Source organism: Macrotis lagotis, chromosome 5 (assembly GCF_037893015.1).
Source record: "Macrotis lagotis isolate mMagLag1 chromosome 5, bilby.v1.9.chrom.fasta, whole genome shotgun sequence".
In the NCBI taxonomy this organism is placed as follows: Eukaryota; Metazoa; Chordata; class Mammalia; order Peramelemorphia; family Peramelidae; genus Macrotis; species Macrotis lagotis.
Window position 1 is genome coordinate 260833400 of NC_133662.1, and position 20618 is coordinate 260854017.

The 20618-nt window shown below is 53.0% G+C and overlaps 1 protein-coding gene across 2 annotated transcripts; it reads right to left on the reverse strand.

Moving 5' to 3' along the window:
- Positions 1-39: 39 nt before the first annotated feature.
- On the reverse strand, positions 40-20362 carry DVL3 (dishevelled segment polarity protein 3). 2 transcript variants are annotated; one of them, XM_074189623.1, is made up of 16 exons: positions 20184-20359; positions 15170-15239; positions 14508-14629; positions 14220-14329; positions 13890-14025; positions 13513-13606; positions 13336-13405; positions 12431-12570; positions 12167-12243; positions 11617-11729; positions 11095-11244; positions 10331-10462; positions 10013-10180; positions 3796-4014; positions 3290-3694; positions 40-2396 (listed from the first exon to the last, which is right to left on the reverse strand). In XM_074189623.1, the coding sequence occupies exons 1-16, from the start codon at positions 20342-20344 to the stop codon at positions 2365-2367; spliced, it is 2199 nt and encodes a 732-aa protein (XP_074045724.1). In that variant the 5' UTR covers positions 20345-20359; the 3' UTR covers positions 40-2364. The 2 variants fall into 2 exon arrangements, with proteins under 2 accessions (XP_074045724.1, XP_074045725.1); XM_074189624.1 differs by having other exon boundaries at positions 41-2396; positions 11662-11729; positions 20184-20362.
- Positions 20363-20618: the final 256 nt, after the last annotated feature.

Sequence of the window (20618 nt, forward strand, 5' to 3'; positions counted from 1 at the left end):
GGACCCCTGCAGCCCCCCGGCTCCTCCCTTCCAGGCTCCGCGTTCCCGGCAGCCCTAGATACTTTGTATCCACTTTTCTGCGGGGCGGGGGGGCTAGGTGCTCCTTCCGGACTTGAACTTCGCTTAGTGAGCGCTCCTTGAAGGGCTGGCTGAGCCCCCCCCCCGGGGTCCCCAGACCCCTAGTTCTTCAGTTCTAGGCCAAGATGCCAATAAATAAAAGCCTGCGAGAGGCCGGGAGCGTCCTTAATTAGGGAAACTGAGGCCGAGAGGAAAGGGGGCCCTGAGCACCCACACACGTCTTGTCTCCCTGGAGAGCATGAAGGCTTTTCGGGGACAGGGACATTTTTAAGCCCCGGCGCTGGTTGTTTGGCTGGTCTTTAACAATGCGTTATTTTAACTCGGTTGGACTTGCTGGAGCTCTGAAATCTCCCCCCCCCCTTTTTTCTTTTTGGAGCCAGGAGACTAATCCCAGATTCTTTCCTTCCACAACCCCAAGTCCTGCGCGGTTTGTACTCAGAACTGAAGGAAGAATGTTTCCTCTCGGGCCTAGGGAAGCTGCCTCCCTCCCTTATTTCCAGGCTGCCCCCATGATGGCCGAGGATGCATGGGGAGAGGTGGGGAGGTGAAGGGCTCATCTACCCCAGGGCAGCTGCAGAAGGGGATGCCCAGGCTTCAGCCCCAGCCGCAAGGCCAAGAGCATTCCGTTCTCCCTAGCCTGGCCCTCACAGCCCTCCCCTCATTGCCCCCACTCCACATCTGTGGTACATGTATGTGTGGACTGACAGTGGGGGGGGGGCGGATCCCCAGCTAGGGGAAAGCATGGTAGGCTTTTGGGAAAAAGTGACATTTGAATTGGGCTTAAAGGAGTTGCAGTTGCCTCACCCAGCCAGAGAGGGTGGGTACATTCCGGGGCAGTCCAGAGTCCTGCTTGGCTTTGATATATAGAAGGAAGTTGGGTGAAACTGGGGTGGGGGGTAGCTAAGATGACCCCAAATCTTAGGAGGCATCTTGACTCAGTCAGCCACAGGGAGCCATGGAAGAGGTGTGAGCAGAGAAGTGAGAGGCCCAGATTCATCTGAGAAAGATGACCACGTCACTGGCAGAAGACTAAACTGGAAGAAGTGGAGAGGGGAGTCAAATCCCATGGGGGGATTCCACGTCCAGGGACCTATTCCCTACCCCATGATTAACCTTGGAAGTTGTTTTTTGGAGTGTGGAGATATGGGGGAAAAGGTGGGGGCCACCCACAGATGGAACCAGAAAACACATTCTGGCCCCATTAAGGATGGCCCAATTCTCAATTTGCCCTGCACCTTTCTTCCTTCCAGGCTGTGTGTTCCACTTGGACCACCCCCTCTTCCCTCCTATCTCCACCTGTCCAAGGGCATCTCCAAAGGTCACCATTTCTGATGTCTCTACTGGATGGTATCTCTTACTCTGAATTTCCCGCAAGATTCTCTTGGTTCTATTTCACTGAATGACTGTTATGTCGTGCCTCCTTGCTGACGACCTGAGCTTCCCAGCTCCCCTTCTCCAATGGAACCAGACTTGAGGCCTGAGGCTGCCTTCATTTTGTGAACTTAATAACCTAGTCACACACTCACCCACTGGCTATTCCTATGCATGAGGTCCAAGGAAAATTTATTGCATGTCTTCCTCATCCGTCCAAGCCTGTTCCAGAGCCTAGTGGCGGCAACACCCCCATGCTATTCATTGGCAGGGCATCAGTTGTGGTACCTGGGATCATTTATTGGAGCAATGACCAAGATTTATAGAAGAAGAAAGAGCCTGAAGGTGGCAAAGGGCCAGAGATCCCAAGGGACCACACAAATCTAACTCTTGGGCCCTGCCCGGGAGCAGGGAGGCTCTCCAACCACTTACAGGCCCTAGGTGGTTGCCATGATCACAGCCCAGAAGGGTAGGCCTCTGGGGAGGAAGAAGGAAAAGAATCCGGACCTCATCGGATGACTTGGGGAGGGAAAGGTGAATGAGAAATGTATATATGGGAGGGGAGTGAGGATGTCAGAGGGTTCATTGGAGGCAGAAGGAAGGAGTGGGTCAGAGCCAGCCCCGAAGTCTAGGAGAACACAAGTGGAGGGGACCAGCCCTGGTCAGAGTCACATATAAAAATTGTCTAGGCCCTGGAGAGGAGATTCTCCAAGACAAAGTACCCTGGAGCTTCAGCCAGACTCTGCGAGAGGCTGAGATGCATGACCCATCTTGAGAGAGAAGGGCCACCCTGGGGGTCATGGGGAGGTAGGATAAGACATCTTCAGGGAGTACTGGGGGGCCACAACTGGGGCTGCTGCAGGAGGGGTAGAACTCCTGGTCTCCTCAGGATCAGGGCCTCCCCACGCTGGGTGCTCAGAGAAAGTCAAAAAGCCCGAAATTCTTGGCTTGGTTGAGGAGGAAACAAAGAAAGAGAAGACACATTTAAGGCCCAAGGGAGAGAGGACTTGCTGGTTAGTGGGTTACAGGGATGGCAGCAGCCAGCACAGCAGGAGGTGAGGTGTGAGGACTGGCCCAAGCTGGGGTCCCTGCCCACTGGGAGGGTTAGTGAGGACGGCAGCAGATCCAGGAAGACAAGGGCTGAGGCTGCAGACAGGAGGGAGGGAGGCCCAGGCTGGGCCCGCCAGCTTTCTAGCCGGGTCAGCTGGTGCCTTCCTATGTCTGCATGAGTCAGCGCGTCTGTCTGGCTGCATATCTGTAGGCATGTACATGTCAGTCAGCTTAGGATTGTCAGAAGATGGGTGTTCATCTGTTTGTCCAGATATGTTTGTGGGTGTGGGTAGTGTTTGTGAGGCTAACAGTCTTTGGGTGGCATTCACCGAGCTGAGCTGGCACTCAGGTGGGCATGGATAGGCAAGAGACCGTCCTTCCCCCAAAGGATCCTGAGCATGCAGTCCCAGAGGGGGGATGGGGGGCAAGCAGGAGCGGGCTTCACTGGAGGGGCTGCAGGAGCCCTGCGGGGGGGGGGGGTAGTTAGGGGACAAGGGAGCAGCAGGGGGAACAACCAGGGATAGGCGGCAGTGTCTGGAGGTGGGTTAGAGGCCCAAGGAGGCAGCGGCGGCAGCAGCAGCAGTGGCCCTGAGGATACCCCTGACCCCCAACCCCCCCACCAGTGGTCAGCCCCCCCAGTTTAGTTCATTTTAGTTTATTTCCCTTTGTTTAGTTACCAGACAAGTAAAAAGAGCTGACTGGTGACAGCACCAGCCCTAGGGCCTGGGGGATGGGGCAGGGGCCAGAGAGGGGGTGGGAACCGCTCACATCACATCCACAAAGAACTCACTGGGGTTTCCCATGGCCATGCGGAAGGACTGTCTGCTGGCGGTCAGTTCTGGGGGCACCGAGGCCAGGTCTCGGCCCGGGGGGGCTCCTGGGGGGCCCATGGCAGCGGGCGGAGGGGGCATCATCAGCATGGGTGGGCCATACAGCGGGGGAACCCCTGGGGGCCCGTAGGACTGGTGTGTGTGGTGGCTGCGGAGACTGTGGGCCAGAGAGTGGTGGCTGCGGACGCTGTGCTCGCTGGCTGCAGGGCCCGAGCGCTCGCTCGGGGCTCGCTCCCGCCTCAGGCTGCTTCGGCTGGTGTGGTCCGACTCGCTTCCGCTACCCCCTGACTTGGAGTCTCCGGCCTTCGGATCCTTCTCCTTCCGCCGGTCACTACTGCTGCGGTTGGAACCACTGCTCCGGCTGCCTGTTGGGGCACAGGGAGGGGGACACGTGAGGAGGGTCTGGTCCCAGGAAGGAGCCCCCGCCAGGCCCCATTCCCCGCCCAAGTGTCCAGAACTAGCTTACCTTCGCTGTGTTGGCTGCCCGCACTGCCCCCACCGCCAAAACTATACCCTGGCTCAGGGAAGCCGGGGTGAGGGTTGTAGGGATGTGGAGGGGGTGGGTATTGATAAGGGAAGGCCATGGGCCACGGGGCGGCCCCAGGGTGTGGGAGAGGAGCCAGCGTGTCTTGGTCCGAGGCCCCACTGGAGCCATCCTGGTCATGCAGGGACAAGTTAGCCATGTCTGCAAAGGAAAACCAAGAGTGAGCTTCTGAGGCTGGCATCTGTCCCTATCCCAACTAACTGGCTCTTCCACAGCAGGGCCCCCTAAAGCTGGGTCTCCAGGTCCTACCTAATTGGGTTCACTCCAGACAGGCCAGACAACTCAAAGGACCCAGTTCTAGAGCTAGAGAGGACCTTCAAGGCCATCTAACATACCTGTCTCAATTAAGAGATGAGGAAACTGAGGTAAGAGAGGTTAAGTGTCTTTGGATCAAAGATTGTTTTTTAGTCATTTTTTTCAGTTGTCTGACTTTTCATGATCTCTTTTTGGCAAAGATACTAAAGTGGTTTGCCATTTTTTTCTCCAGTTCATTTTACATATGAGAAAACGGGGGTAGACGGGATTAAGTGGTTTGCCCTGGGTCACACAGCTAGTAAGTATCTGAGATCACATTTGAACTCAGATCTTCTGATTCCAGGTCTTGAGTTCTGTCCACTGAGTCACCTAGCTACCCTCTAGCAAAGATCTACCAGGGTCTTTTTTTCTTGATTTTTCTTATTTTTTAAAAAAAGTTATTTTCAAATAAAAATGTTAATTTATTAAAATATTTTAAATTAAAAATCTTTTACTCATTAAAATAAGTCTGTTTTTCCTCCCTCCCACTGCTCTCCTTCCCAACCTCCTCACAATTCACTGAGAAAGCAAGGAAAACCACAACCCCATTACAAACAGGTATATAAAACAAAGTCTTGTTTTGGCCATGTCCAAAAAAATTAAAACTATAGAGAAGGGGCCTTAGAGGGCATCCAGACCAACTCCTTCATTTTGAGATAAGGAAACAGAGCCCCAAAGACAGAAAATGATTTTCTGGGCCATATAAGTGGCAAAGTTGGGATTCAACCCAACCTATTCAGACTTCAAGCCTGTGGCTCCTGTCAGGCCAGGGGCCCCAGTAATCCCCAGATGCCTTTTGCTTCTGGGTTACTTTTACATCTTCTGGTCTACACCTTCCAGGTAGTTAGATAGTCTACTCATTGTTTCCTTTGTTAGAATGTAAACTCCCTGAGGACAGGGCTAGCTTTTTGCTCCCTAGAAGTTAGCACAGAAGACATATCCTGATTATTCCAGGGTTTCTTTCCTCAGTACTTTGCTCATGTTGTTCTTTAGTCCTAGGATGCTCTCTTCTTTTTCCTAAGGAAACTGTCCTGTAACAGTGCACAGGTGAGCTCAGGTTCCTCAATGGAGAGGGTATATGGTGCAATGGTTAGGGCACTGGGATTTAGAGTCAGAGAACTTGGGGTTCAGCCCTGCCTCTGATGCTTCCTAAGTTTCTCCAATGGTAAAATGAGGGGATTCAACTCCAGGGTCTCTGAGGCTTCTTCTAGCTCTATAATCCTATAATAAATGTTGATTGACTGATTGAGCACATGATCCAGGGAGAAGGCCTGGACCATGTCTATACCCCCCAAACTAGATTATCTTTCCCCACTACATCTGGCATAATGGGATTTGAGTTGAGATCCTTGATTCAGTCACCTTCTGCCCATGTGACCATGGTTAGGTCACTTAACCTTGGCTTCAGTTGCTTATCTATAAAATATAAGGAGTTGCACAATATGATTTCCAGGTCTCTCCCAGTTCGAAATACTACACATTTATTCCACTATCTGTGTGATCCCTTTCCCTAGGTCACTTCCTCATCTGTAAAAATGAAAACATGACTGTGAAGGTACTTTCCAGATCCAAGTTAACTGAGCTATCAGTCTACAACTTTCACTGAGAACTACACAGTTCTCAGATTCTCAGTCCCAAAATGAAGGGATGGCCATTTAGCATTTAGGGTCTCGGAATTAAAAAAAAAAAGAAGTACTTGTTTTAGGCAGGAGGTGGAGAGGAGGAGGGAGAACATTCCAGGCATGGGGTGAGGGTCAGCCAGGGAAAATGCCTGGAATTGGGACATGGAATGCCTTGTTCACAGAACAGTCAGGAGGCTAGTATCACGGGATCATATAATCGAATGTGGGGATGGGGCGGGTCAGGGAGTAAGGTAGAAGAAGACTAGAAGGTAAAACAAAAGGGGCTAGGTTGTAAAGTGCTTCAAAGGTCAAACCTAGCAGTTTGAATTTGGTCCTAGAGGGGATAGGGAGTCACTGGAGTTTATTGGGTAGGGGGTGACATAAGCAGTCAACTCTGCCCTTCAGAAACATTACCATCATCACCACTAGCTACCCACTCCCTCTCTTCCCTGCTGTGACTTTTCGGTGAACCCACTCAAAGCCACAGGGACCTCTTCTAAGTCCCTTGCTCCTCTATCCTCCTGCCCATGTTGCCCTACCCAGCTTCACCCTTGGATCACCCCAAACATCTGTCTTTCCTTCTTCTTCACTTGACCAGAGAATATCATGAAACTATCCTGATATCACATAACCTCACCTGGGCCCTCCCCGTGGCAAGGCAATCTTTCAATTCAACTCATTCTCCTACGCATCTCAGCAGCTCATGAACCTTCTCATCCCTCTTCTGCTTTCTTGTGGCTTCCTGTCTCTTCACCCTCTCCTCCAAAGAAAGCAGCAAAGGTAAAGGACTTTGCCTCAAATATTACTGAGAAAAACTGAGTCCATTCAATGTGAGCTTGCTCTTCTCCTTTCCTCTTCATCTCAAATTACTCAGATGCCTTCTGTTATTATCTCCTCCTTCATCCCTGTCTCAAAGACAAGATGGCCTTCCCCTTGCCAAGGCCAGCCCATCTGTGTGCACAAGTGATCTTCTAGCCTATCTTCTCCAGCAGATCATTCCCTCTCATTATTCAGTCTCCACTTGTCTATTGACCACTTCCCTATGTTCTACAAACATTTGTATTCCTAGCACTGACACACTGCCTCACATAGAGTGGGTGCTTAATAAATGCGTTCGCAATGTCTCTTTCACCTGATCCGAACATCCCCTCCAATTATCACCTCATATCTCTCCTGCCTTTACCAGAAGGCTGCCTACAAAAAAGATGGCTATGCTTCCTCTGCTCTCATTCTTTTAACTCAATACAGTCTGGCTTCCAACATCAACATTCAACCAAAACTGCCCTCACCAAAGCTACCAGTAGTCTGTCTGTCTGTCTGTCTGTCTGTCTCTCTCTCTCTCTTTTTTTTTTTTTTGTTGCAAGGCAATGAGATTAAGTGGCTTGCCCAAGCACACAGCTAGGTAATTATTAAGTGTCTGAGGCTGGATTTGTAAAAATCCAGGTCCTCCTGACTCCAGGACCAGTGCTCTATCCACTGTGCTACCTAGCTGCCCCCCAGTGGTCTCTTAATTGTCAAAGCTAATGGTCTTTTTTTTAGTCCTCATTCTTCTTGAGGTCTGCAGCTTGTGACACTGTGATCACTCCTCCTACTCTCTTCTTTCTGGCTTTTCAGAACATCATTCTCTCTTGGCTTTCCTCCTACCTATCTGACCACTCTTTCTTTCTCAATTGCTGAATCTTCATCTAGATCAGGGCTGTCCAAAACGCGGCCATGTGAGGCAGCCCACCGGTGGGATTACTAAACACTCTAGTAAATGAAGCCGAGCTACCGCAGAGCTCTCACTAAAATGGCAAATCAGAACATCTTATTTATCGTTTCAATAAAAACTTTTAAAAGTAAGGTTGGAGAAGCAGCTGGGTAATGCAGTGGATAGAGCACCCACCTGGAGTCAGGAGGACTTGGGTTCAGATCCAGTCTGAGACACTTAAAAATTGCCTAGCTGTGTGACCTTGGACAAGTCACTCAACCCCATTGCCGTAAATAAAAAAAAGTAAGGTTGGGGGGCAGCTGGGTAATGCAGTGGATAGAGCACCAGCCCTGGAGTCAGGAGGACCTGAGTTCAAAGCCAGCCTCAGACACTTAATAATTGCTGTGTGACCTTAGGCAAGTCCCTTAACCCCATTGCCTTGCCAAAAATAGAAACAAACCCCACCAAAATTAAACTTTTTTTTAAAAAGTAAGGTTGGACAGCCCTGACCTAGAACATGCCCCTTTCTTCCACTCTACTATCTTACTTGTGATTTCATCAGGTCTTATGAGTTCCACGACCATACCTATGCTGATTTTCAGATATGCTTAGCCAGTCTTAACCTCTATCATGATATCCAGACTCACAACTTCAACTGCCTATTGGACATCCCTAAACATCTTAAGATTAAACTGCCTAAAACTCAGTATCTTTCCCTCCAAAATCTTCTCTCTTCTGCATTTCACTGTAACTGTCCAGGAAACCATCACTCTTTCGGGAACTCAAGCCTGCAACCTAGGAGACATCCCGGACTCCTCATAATCTCTCGCCCTGTCCTCTCAGACCCCCATATCCCATTCATGGTCTGGGCCTCTCGACTTCAGCTCTCCAGCATCTCTTGCCAGACTTTCCCTCCTCGCCTCTGGCTTCCCTGGCTTCCCTCTAGCCTCAGCTAAACCCACCTTCAACAAGAAGCCTCCTTAAGCTCAGTGCTCAGTGATTATCTTTGATTTAACCTGACATACATTTTCTTGGTACATAGTTGTTTCCATGTTGCTTCCTTTGTTAGACTATGAGCTCAAGGGCTGAGAATGTCTTTTGCCTTCTTTGAATCCACAATACTTAGCACAGGGCCTAGTATACACTACGTATTAATAAATGCTTACAGACCAAATGACTTCACCGTTTGGGGGCTCGGTTTCCTTATCTGGAAAACGAGAGGGTTGTTCTAACTGGAATCTAAATGATATCCCAGCTCTGACCTCTCTGGCTTCAGCTTCCTCCTTTGTAAAATGAAGAGAGTCTATAGCTTCAAAAGTCTCTTTCATAAGCTCTCAATCATAAGATTGATGGTTACCTTAACTCTCTGGGACTTAGTTTCCTAATCTGTAAAATGAGGGGGTTAGACTAGAAGTCTCTGAAACAACTATCTTAAAGTTACTTTACAGTCTCAATTGCTTATCAAGTAAAATTCAATAAATAAATAATGTAATAAATGTTGTGTGACCCAAGGATTTTTTTTTAAGGTTTTTACAAGGCAATGGGGTTAAATGGCTTGCCCAAGGCCACACAGCTAGATCATTATTAAGTGTCTGAGGCCAGATTTGAACCCAGGTCCTCCTGACTCCAGGGCCGGTGCTCTATCCACTGCACCACCTAGCCACCCCTGACCCAAGGATGTTTTTCTTGGTTTCAAGTTTGCTCCACTGGGGTCAACTGGGGGTGTAGTGGACAGAGTGCTGGAACTGGAGCCAGAAGGACTCGTTTTCCCAAGTTCGGACACTTAGTGTAGACACTTAGTAATTGTGTGATCTTGAGCATGTCACCTAACCCTGTTTGCCTCAGTTGCCTGTAAAATGAACTGCAGAAGGGAATGGTAAACATTTCAGGGTCTTTGTCCAAAAAAAAAAACAAACCCCAAAATGGGGTCACGAAGAGTCAGGTGTGCCTGAAAGCTAGCTGCATTCTGTGCTCAGGTTCATTTTCCAAGACTTGCCCTGAGGTCCCAACTCAGACATGGCAGTGCCTATTCTACTCTGTGAAAGTACAATCATTGCCTAGCTCTTGTGACCCTTAGCCTCCACTATCTCCCTTCTTTGCCTGACCAGACCATGAGAAGGTTCAGAGTTCTCTGACCTGAGACGAAGGTTCAAGAGTTCTGGCCCCAAGCTTTTATGTTTATCTCCAAAGGAATGTTTCCCCAGACTTATCCACATACATTTAAATTCTGCATACTTAAAATACGTGCGTGGCCATATAGGACAGCATCAGTTCATAGGTGCTGAACTCTAGCATTGGCAGGAGCCTGAGAGGACCACTAGGCCTAGGGAGGGTTGTAGAGACACAGAGAGGCCTCAGAATCCAAGTAGACCAACTCTGCCCCCCCCACCCCATTATGCTGACACACACACACACACACACACACACACACACACACCCTCAGGTATCAACTCAAAACTTTTCAATGACAGGGAAAGAAGGGCTGGAGGGAGTGGGATAAGGCACAAAGGGGGTGGGGGTGGGGAGCACATACTGCCACAGAGGTCGCCGAAGATATAATAGCACTGCTCTGAGAAAGTGATCTTGTTGACCGTGTGACGGATGAAGCCGGCTTTCAGCAGGTTGCTGGCATATTTCCGGGCCTCCCGCCGGTCCGTGAAGCCCTCCACGTTGTGATATAACCAGTCCACTACATCTGAACCTGGAGATAACCCATCCTCTTGAGAGGCCAGCAGGGAGGGGGTTCCTGCCCCCAGTTCCAGCCCACCTTGCCCTGGGATTTCGGAGGGGCAGTGAAACCAGACACTGGCTCCTCATGTACTGCCTCCCCGACCTTGCGGACCAAGCTTACCGATGAAAGCGTTGGGGATGGTGATCTTGAGCCACATACGGTCTCGGACCTCCAGCCCAGATTCAGGGGAAGCCATAGCTTTAACTATGGTGGCCATGTCGCTGTGGATGGACAGGTGAAAGTCATCGAGGCCTGGGGGGCAGAGACAAAGCAGTGGGAGGCAGAAAGAACCATGGTTCTGGAGGCAAGAGGACCTGTCCTAGCTACTTTCCATCCGTGGGAACCTGAGGAATCTCCCTTTCCCTCACTGTTTTTTCATCTGTGAAACAAGGTGGTTGACAGGCTAAGATGGCTCCTGAGGTCCATTCTAGCTCTGAAAGTCTTTGTTCTAAGTGGAATGGAATGGAGGGAGTGGCAGATGCAGGCCCTGGACCTCTGTATTTCAGTAAAATTCAACAAGAAATAATTCAATATCTTCTATGTGCCAGCCACTGGGCTAGGTTCCAGGGATACATAACCATGGAAACAATTTTGGCTCTGCCACTGATTTCCTGTGTGACCTTGGTTAAGCTACTTCAACTCCCGGGCCTCAGTTTCTTCATCTGTAAAATGGATATCTTTATGCCTTTGATTGCCCTTAAGAAGGGCAAACGATGAGATTAGTGATGCCAGATGTTGAGGCTCTGAGGCAACTGGAAAGAAAACCCAGGAGACTCAGTGTTGCTCTCTCATCTTCCTCCTGTGGGGAGGCTGCCTCCCAGATGAGGGCCCTCACATTCCCCATCCTGAGGGGGAAAGAAAAGGTAGGGCAAGGAGGTACTCACGCTCAGTATCAGGGATGGAGCTGGCAATGGAGGAACTGGTAGATGTGATGGTACTGAGGGAGGGGCTCATGCCATAGGCTGGGAAGGTGCCTGTCATCGCTGCTGTGTGGGACACCCAGGCTGCAGGGTCGATGGGGCGGATTGGCTCACCTGTGAGGGGGAGAGACAGGTAGTAACAGCTGGTCCCAAAGCACCCAGTCTTTCCTCTTCTCCCCAGCTCCCCCCACCCCAGCTCCAAGCCTGGGACAATGGCCAAGGGAAAGAGGATGAGCTAGAACAGAGGTGGCTGACTATATGACTCTGGCACAGTCATTTTGCTGAGCCTCAGTATCCTCATCTGTAAAGTGGGAGCTGGGGGATCCATCCTACAGTCCCTTCCACCAAAGGTGTTAGGGACTTGAAGGGTGCCTTCTGCCTGTCAAGCCTTCTTGGCTAGGCCTGAGAATAAGCTGTTCTCTGGGGGTGTTGGAATGACATCCCCAGGAGTGGCAGATGTAGGAGGTAGCAGAGACAGGGGCTCACATGTGCTGGGCACCAGCTTTAGGGACGACTCCCCCATCCACTTACTCCTGGGCAGGGTGAAGCAGCCTCGGGGGCTGGGGTCCCAGCACTTGGCCACTGTCAGGGTGATGGGTCTGCAATCAGAGGCGAGGAGGTGGGTTAAGTGTAGGACTCTCTCTCTCTCTCTCTCTCCATATGCATATTTCCCTCTCCCTCTCTCTCTGTCTGTCTCTCTCACACCTTCTCTCTCTTCCCTATAATATGCCCACTCTCCCTTTGCCCAGGAACAAGCTGGGGACAGGTTACAGAGCCTTCCCTGCTCTACCCAAAGCATCCTACATGGTATGGGGGAGTGCTAAGTTTGAACTCGGATTCGAATCTTGCCTCTGGCATGTACTAGTGGTGTGATCTTGGGCAAGTCACTTAACCTGTTTGCCTTAGTTTCCTTCTCTGTAAAATGAATGGGACAGACTAGCTGGTCTCTGAGGGTCCTTTCAGCTTCTAGGTCATTGACCACCAATTGAGTGGGTATCCCAGGCATCCCCTCTCTCCCTTCCCTTCCACCTCATACCCCGGTTTGTGCACGATTTCTCGTAGTACTCGGACAGCATCATCGTTACTCATGTTCTCAAAGTTGATGTCGTTTACCTAGGGGATGAAAGCACAGGACAGGAAGAGCGCTGAGCTCACAGCCCACAGCCAGACTGCCTCTTCCTTCACCCCAGATCCCACCTCAGATTCATCTCAAATAACTGGGCAGGGGGCTTCTATTCTGAAGGGAGGGAGCTGTACCCAGGAAAAAGGGGTGTGGAGCCCCCCGGGAATGTGTGGGCACCTGTAGGAGCATATCCCCTGGCTCAATCCGCCCATCAGCAGCCACGGCTCCACCCTTCATGATAGAGCCAATGTAGATGCCCCCATCACCCCGTTCGTTGCTCTGACCCACAATGGAGATGCCCAGGAAGTTGTATTTCTCTGGAGGGAGAGACAGGAGGGAACAAAAAGGCAAAGTCATAGTTGTGGCTTCCTATAAAATGCAGAGATCTCAACTACACAATGACAGATGGTCACCCTGCCTCTGGTGGAAGGTAGCTGGTTAGTAGTACAATGGCCAGAAGGCTGGGCCTGGATTTGGAAAGACATGAGTTCAAATTTGACCTAAGCCATTTTACTGGCTGTGTGACCTTGGGTAAGTCACTTCACCACTGTCTGCCTCAGTTCCCTCTTCTGCAAAATGGGGAAAATAACAGCACCTCCCTTCCAGGGATGTTGTGAGGCTGGAATGAGAGGATATATAAGGGCACTGACCAGCTTTGGGTCAGTGGGAGGTAGGATGAGGGGCTGGAGACCCAGTACAAGAGGATGGACTAAAAGGACTTAGGGGAAGTCATCTTCAAGGGTTTCCTGTTCAGGTACAGGGGGGCCTGGCTGCCTGTGAGGCCCCTGAGGACATGTCCAAGAAGCCAGGTGACCTTGAGTCATTAAGTCTCAAGGAGCGTTCAAAGGCCCTGAGAGTAGAGGTGGGGCAGAGTGGGCAAGCCTCCGAGGACAGCCAGGGATGTGTCAAGAGCTGGGCTAAGGCTCATTACAGAGGACGACTTCCCTCAGAGGCCCTTGAAACGTGGGGCTCTTCTGCTGCACACCCCCACCCTCTCAGGATCCATGGCAGGTGGGGGAGGGAAGCGAAGCCTGTGAGGATGGGGATGGGAAGGGAGGTGGGTGAGTCTCCGACCTACTCACCCATGTTGAGTGTGACCGTGATGATATTGAGGGACATGGTGGAGTCAGTGATGCTGCTGAAGGATGAGGACTGCAACAAGAGAAGCCCCTGAGATGGGGGAGCAACTGGGTCCTGGGTCCCCTCCCCCCAGAGCCAGGGAGGCCCTCATCTCGATCCCAGTCCAGGCCAGGATTTACCCGCTCAATCCGGGCCACCTTCTGTTTCCGCCGACGCCGCTTGTGTCTCCTCATGAGGCGGGAAGCGCTGCTCTGTTCTGTGGAGCTGCTGAACCTGGAGGGCCCACAGACCGTCCCCAGTGTCCTGCCATGAGGGCTCCAAACCCTCTTGCTATCCCCTGGGGTCCCCTAGAGCTACTGAACCTGGAGAGCCCACAGACTGACCCCATGATGTCCTGCCATGAAGGCCCAAAGCTATCCTCTCCACTATCTCATGGGGCTCCCGAGACCCCTCTGCCCATCCCCATGTGTCCTGCCATGGAGGCTCCAATCCCAACTGTCAAACCCAAGGCTGCCCCCCAGTATACCCAAAGCCCTCCCCTCCCCTCCAGTCTTACCTGCTGGTGGAATCATCCTCATCAGAGTCAAAGAAACTGGTGGTCTCCAACTCACTGCTCATAAGGGTGGAAGAGCTGTCGTAGCCCCCCGGCTCCCTCCTCCGCTCACCTTTGACTGTGCCATTCATCCGGGCCACTGTGGAGGAGGGGAGAGCAAATCAATGTGGGAGACCCAGATTTTCCAAATCAAGCAAGAGTGGGCAGGAGCAGAAGGGTATAAGCTGGGGAACGTGTGTGACCTAATGCAAATCCTTGATCTGGGCAGAGTTCTGAATCTACACCCGGTGGACTGGATGGAGAGGCTGGGGTTTAGGGTTCAAGGGTACGCACCGTGCTCTGGCCCATCTCTCCGTCGGGGCCGCTCCTGCTGCGCAGACACCAGGGAATCAGTCTCAGTGTCATTGTCCAGGTTCTCCTGACTCCCTCCACCGGTGTGAGGGCTGTGGGGGGGAGAGGGACCCACATTGGGGGGCGGGAGCAGAGGCACTGCTGACTCCAGGCCAAGCCAGAGGAAGGGCAGCCTCCTCTCCCAAGAACTGGAAGCCCTGTTCCTCTTCCCCATTATCTCTCTCCCCACCAGGTGATCTTCCTGCCTCCTCCCCCCTTCTCTGTACTCACTGGAAGGAGGGAGGCCGAGAGTCCCCAATGCCACCTGTGCGTTCCATGGCAGGGGGCAGCTCCGAAGGATTGTCTGGGCAGAAGGAGCCGGGTTCCGGGTGTGAGCCCTCAGCCGACACCAGCTAAGCATAGAACAGAGTCATGGAAACGAGAGAGAAGATAGGTTATGTTTTAGGGCGACAGAGGAGAAGAGGAGAAAGCTGGCAGGTTGGAGGGGCGGGGAATAAGAGGAATGGCACTGCACTGGAGAAGAGTTGGGTTTGAATCACAGCTTGGCCAAGACATGGACCTCAGCTTCTTCATCTATAAACTGGGGGGGGGGGGAGGGGAAACTTGATGGTCTGTAAGGCCCCACTCAGTCTAAAATTTGATGAAATGGGTGGGAAGGGGAATGAGAGAGGGTGGATTACAGGAGATAGGCCCACTGGTGACCAGGGAACAAGAGCAAAGATCACCAGAGGCCAGAGGAGGTCTAGTCTCCATTGTAGGCCCTTGGCCCTCCTCCCCTTCTCCCAGGCAAGACCCTGCCATAAGTCCCGCCCTGATTCATGTCCACCTTCCTCCAAACACTGGGGGCTCAAGTGAGAAGGGATGGTCCATTCTACTCCAGATGGACAAAAGAGGAGGACAGTCACAGGGAAGGGAAGGCCCCTGCTCCTTACCCATGAAACCACACGGCCATTGAAACACGGCAGCCGTGCATTGTCATCGGAGATCTCTTCCTTCACCACCCTGGAGGCAAGGGGGAGGCCTGTTAGCCAGGGGATGAAGCCCCATCTGCCCTGGCGGGCGCCGCTTCTCCCACTGCTCTAGGGAGAGTCTCTGGGCCCCCTGTCAACTTTTCCAATCCCAGAAGGCAGCAAGACTGCCTCCCCCCCACCCCTCGCCTGTCTTTTTTCCAAGTTAAATCTTGCCAGCTCTTTCAACTGCCTTTTTTACCCAAGGCAGGCAGCTGGGATCCCAGGCTGGCTCCAGCTGGGCCCTTCTGGCCCCCCCATCTGCTCCCAGCCTCCCTCGAGGATCTGTCAGCCTCTCTCACTTATACCCCTTCCTGGGATTCCCTTCAGGTCCCTCCCCCCCAGTCTCAAGCCCGGACCCCGGAGCCCACAGCAGGCTGCAGCGCCAACTTCAAACTAGAAGAGAGGACCAAGGAACAGGCCTCTGGTTTCACGGATCGAGGGAACTCTCGGCAGGGCAAATTCCCAGCCAGCTAAGCCGAAAAGCACCTTCTGTGACACGTGGGCTGGGCCAACTGAGGAGAGCGGCATCTGTCAAGCCTGGGATCCCAGGACCTCTTTTATACTCTCTTTAATTATGGGGACCCCGGCCAAGAGTTTTGTTTTATTCAAGTCATAGATATCACAAGCAAATGAGAACATCTTAGAACAATTACTTGGGACAACTAGATGACACAGAGGGTGGAATGCTGGATCTGGAGTCAGGAAGACTTGAGTTCAAATCCAGCCCTGGACATTTACCAGTTGTGTGACCCTGGACAAGTCACTTCACCCTGCTTACCTCAGCTTGCTCATCTATAAAAATGAACTGGAGAAGGAAACAGCAAAACCACTCCAGGATCTTTGCCAAGAAAAGTTCCTGAGGTTCCAAAGAGTCAAACACAACTGAGCAACAAGACTCATTAAGGTAGTTCTGACCTCACAGTCCGGCTGAAGGAGTCTCAAGGACCCCCAGAATTCTCTGGACCACTCTGAGAAATACTAACTAGACATCAGGAAATCAAAAAAGCTAAATGATTTGCCCAGGGTCACTTAGACTGTGTGCGCGTGCGTGTGTGCGTGCGTGTGCGTGCGTGTGTGTGTGTGTGTAAAACTCTCTCACACACAGACACACACACAGCTATACATACGCAGTCCATATTTCTATGTCTCAGGAAAAGGTTATAAACCCAGCTTCTTGTCTCTGATTATTTCTAATGTGGGAACAGAGAAAAAAGGTCACTGGCCCTTTGCTCTCCAACTCTCAAAAAGTACTTAGCTTCTCCCCTGCATTTATTTATTTGCTGATGCTTGCTATTATCCCCTAGAGAACTAAAGTTACTTGCCAGCAAGGACTCTTGTTCTGGAATCAGCTCTCAATACGGTGTCTGGTACACAGTAGGTGCTTAATAAATGCGTGTCACCCAACTTAATGAATTAGCTCAAAATTCTGACTTTGGGGTTCCAGCCAGGGAAGATGTGGGAGAACAGAGAGGCCCAGAGCAGGAACGATGGGACCTAGGGTTCGGAGGGTAACCTTCCCAAGGAGTTTGGAAGATGGGAGCCGAAGGCTGAAGAGTGGGCAGAATGGAAGGTGAGTGGAAGGTCTCTGGAGAGTGTAAGGTCTGGTGTATAGAGAGGAAGTGTGGAGCGAAAGGAGAGGGAGAATGTGGAGGGAAGGGCAAGGACGACCCAAATTCCCCTCCAAGTTGGAGTCGCTCTTGGTCAGAGGAGGAAATGTACTTGGCCGCCTGTGACCCTCACATTCTTGGAGTCTCAGCCAAGTTTGCAGAATGAGCTGATCCACAACCCCCACAGAGTCCCTCTTTCCCTCTACTCTGCTCCCCACCAGCAGCCTAAGGTGGGCCAAAGCAGAGACAATAGACAGGGGTCTCCCATTGCATCTGGGGTCACCTCCGTATATCCCAATTTATATCTGGCTACTGGACCCAGATAGCTCTGGAGGAGAAAGTGAGGCTGGGGACTTAGCAAAGCACCCCCACACACACACTCAAATCCCATGAGGTCACAGCATTACCTCCCCGATGTCTTGGCCTTCTTAAAGAAGTAAGGACAAATATCAACAATCACAACAACGGAGAAGAGTTAGGTGGGAGGATGATGGGCCCTTGAAGAAGGGAAGGGGGCGATGCAAAGCAAGGGGACGGGCAAGAGTATCCCCCCATTTTCTGAGGGCTCCTGAGTCCACATAATCAACACAGGCCCTCTCCTTTGGGGGGGTCTGCATCTAGTTCCCAGTTCCAACTTTCCTGAGGTTCACTGGCCTTGGTGGAGAATAAGAATCAGGGAGCCTGGAGTTCAAATCCTACCTGCAACTCTCTGCTAGGCAGGCACTCTCTGAGCCTATTTCCCCATTTGTAAGAGGGAGCATTGCCCCCCACCTCACAGGGACATGATGGGGATCAAATGGAATCCAGGATGCCACATGCTCTGTAAACCTTAAATCAAACTACGAATGTCAGCTGATATCACCAGCACTGCTGACAACCAAGGAATCCCCTTCTGAAGAGAAGGGCTTTGAATGTCCTCTTCCTCACCTGGCCCCTTCCTACTTTTCCAGTCTCCCCTCCACAGACTTTGAGACTCTGGTTTCTTGAGTATTCCTGGAACAAGCTACTCTGTTCTCCAGCCTCCGGGCATTTTCCCTGGCTGTATCCATGCCTGGGATGCTTTCCTTTCCTCCCATTCCTGGTTTCAAGGCCTACATAGAACTCCAGCCTGTAAGGAAGCTTTTCCTGATGCCCCTTAATCTCAGTGCTTTCCCCTGTAGCTTCCTTCTCATTTTTCCCATCTGACAGTTTCTATAGTCATTGCATCCCATCCTCTCCATTGGGGGAAACTCCATGAGGGCAGGGACTTTCTTTTGTGTTTTTCTATCTGGGGGGCTTAGTGCAGGATATAGTGGGTAAACAGTATGTGTTTAATAAATGCATCTGCCCCCCCTCCAGCACTGGCACTGCCTCACACTTTCAAACAGACCCCTCTTATTTCCCCAGTAAGATGAGGGGTTTCTCAAAGGCAGGGAAGGCGGGAGTCCTAGCACAGGCCTGGTCACTCCATTCCCTCCACTCAACAAATATTTACCCAGCACCCTCTGTGGGCTGATGCTGAATAAATGGGCCTGTTTTGAGCCTCTTGAAACCCCACCAACCCCTCCCAAAGCATCAGCTGAGATTCCTACCTCTCCCCGCACTGCCCATGCTTGGGCTGTCAGCCCCAGAATTACAGAGAACATCTGGCTCTGCAAGGGTCTTCAGCCATCAGCCCCCTCATGCTGCAGCCGAGGAAACTGAGACTGGGGGACCAGCTTTCTTGGCATGTTTCTCAGGCTCTCAGATCCTTTTTTTTCTTTAGGTTTTTGCAAGGCAATGGGGTGAAATGACTTGCCCAAGGCCACACAGCTAGGTCATTATTAAGTGTCTGAAGTCAGATCTGAACTCAGGTCCTCCTGACTCCAGTGCTGGTGCTCTATCCACTGCACCATTGAGCCACCCCTCTCGGATCCTTTTTGATGTCTAGCCATCCACCATGCCTGCCAGCTGTTCCCTTCCCCAAATCCAGTTTCTGTGGCCTGCCCTCAGGAAGCATCCCCCCCACCCCAAAGGGCTGAGGGGACATCATGTGGCAGAGCTGACAGTCAGCTGGCCTTGGACAGGTGATGGCCTCTCAAGGTGCTAACTTCCTGGGCACCCACCTTCGCAGGGGAAATGAATTTTCTCACATGGAAGTTCCCACCAAATGCTTTCCATATATTTCTTATCTGACTCGCTCCACCTCCCCCCACCATGGTGTGGAGGGACTACTGGTTCTATTTGAGGCAGTGCGGCAGAGTGGGGGGCAGATTCTGCCTCCCTCACCCATCTGGGCAACCTCAGATACGTCACTTGACCTCTTGAGGCCGGCTTCTTCATCCATGAAACAGGACAATCACCCGCACCCCGACCTCGCAGGGACAAAGAGGACCAAACCTACCCAGGACTCACTCAGCCCCTCATGTACAGGCCTAGAGTGGTCTGGGGCCCCGGGAGGAGAGACTTGGTCAGGGTCACAAAGTCAGGATGGAGAAGAGCTGGGCCTTCCTCACTAAGGTCTCTTTCATAGAACCGGAATGGTCACCCAGGCTTTTTGTTCTCAACTTTCCCCCAGTTAAGAGTCCGGACATGGAAAGAGTGAGTCCGCTCCTTGCACGCCCCACAGAGAAGCGGCCTTTTGTTAGGACAAAAGAGGAACGCTTTTTTTTGCATAGCAGGAAACTGAGGCAGAGTGAAGACTCATACAAGGCGACGCAGGCAGAATCCGAACCTGCGCCTCATCCACAGTCACACGACTAGTAGAGAGACTTCAGGGCTGAAAGGAACGTGGTTTAAGACGTGACAAGGGTATGGGGCAGCTAGGGGCACAGTGGGCAGAGCCCGGGCCCTGGAGTCCGGCGGACCCGAGTTCAGATCCGGCCTCAGACACTTCATAAAGCCCTAGCCGTGTGGCCTTGGGCCAGCCCCCGAAGCCCACCGCCCTGCAAAAACTGGAAAACAAACAAGGGGCCGGGGGCCTGGTGGGGCCCGATCTGCGCACAAAGGTGCGGGGGGGGCCTGGCGGTTGGGAAGCCTCGGGTGTGGGGGGGCTCCCCGGGGCCACCGATCCGGCTCCGCCCCCCGCCATCACCTCCGCGCCCACTCCTCCCTTTGTCCTCTCCCCCTCGGGCCCGGCGCGGGGCCCCGGCGGCACTCCGAGGGTCCTTCGGGGGGCTGCGGCGGGCCCGGCCCCCCCGGCCCCCCCGGCCCCCCGGCGCTGTCAGCGCAGCCCGGCCCCCCCCCCGCAGGGGCGGGCTCCCGGAAGCCGGGGCGCGGGTCGGAGGTCACGAGCCGCGGCCCTCCCCCGGCCCCCCGCCGGCCCCGGGCCGCGCCGAGCCTCCGCCCCGGGGGCCGCGGCGCCCCCTCACCCGAAGTCGTCGTCCATGGACTTGAAGAAGAACTTGTAGGCCGGCCGCTGCAGCACGCCCTTGAAGTCGGCCAGCGTGACGCGCTCGGCCGGCAGCGGCAGCTTCACCAGGTAGGGCGTCTCCTGGCCGTCCAGGTGGTAGATGATCTTCGTCTCCCCCATGGCCGCGCCCGCCGCGCCCGCCGCGCCCGGCCCGCCCGGCCCGCCCGGCCCTGCCCGGCCCTGCGCGGGGCTCGCCGCGGCTCCCTTGTTCTCCGCCGCCCCCGGGCCCCGGCGCCGCCCGCGCCCCGCCCCCCGCCCCCCCGCTTCCGCTCGGCCGCGACCCGCACTCTTCCGGCGCCCCGCCCCCGGCCGCGGGGGGAGCACGGCGCGGGGGGCGCACGGCGCAGGGGGGGCGCACAGCGCAGGGGGGGCGCGGGGGGAGCACGGCGCAAGG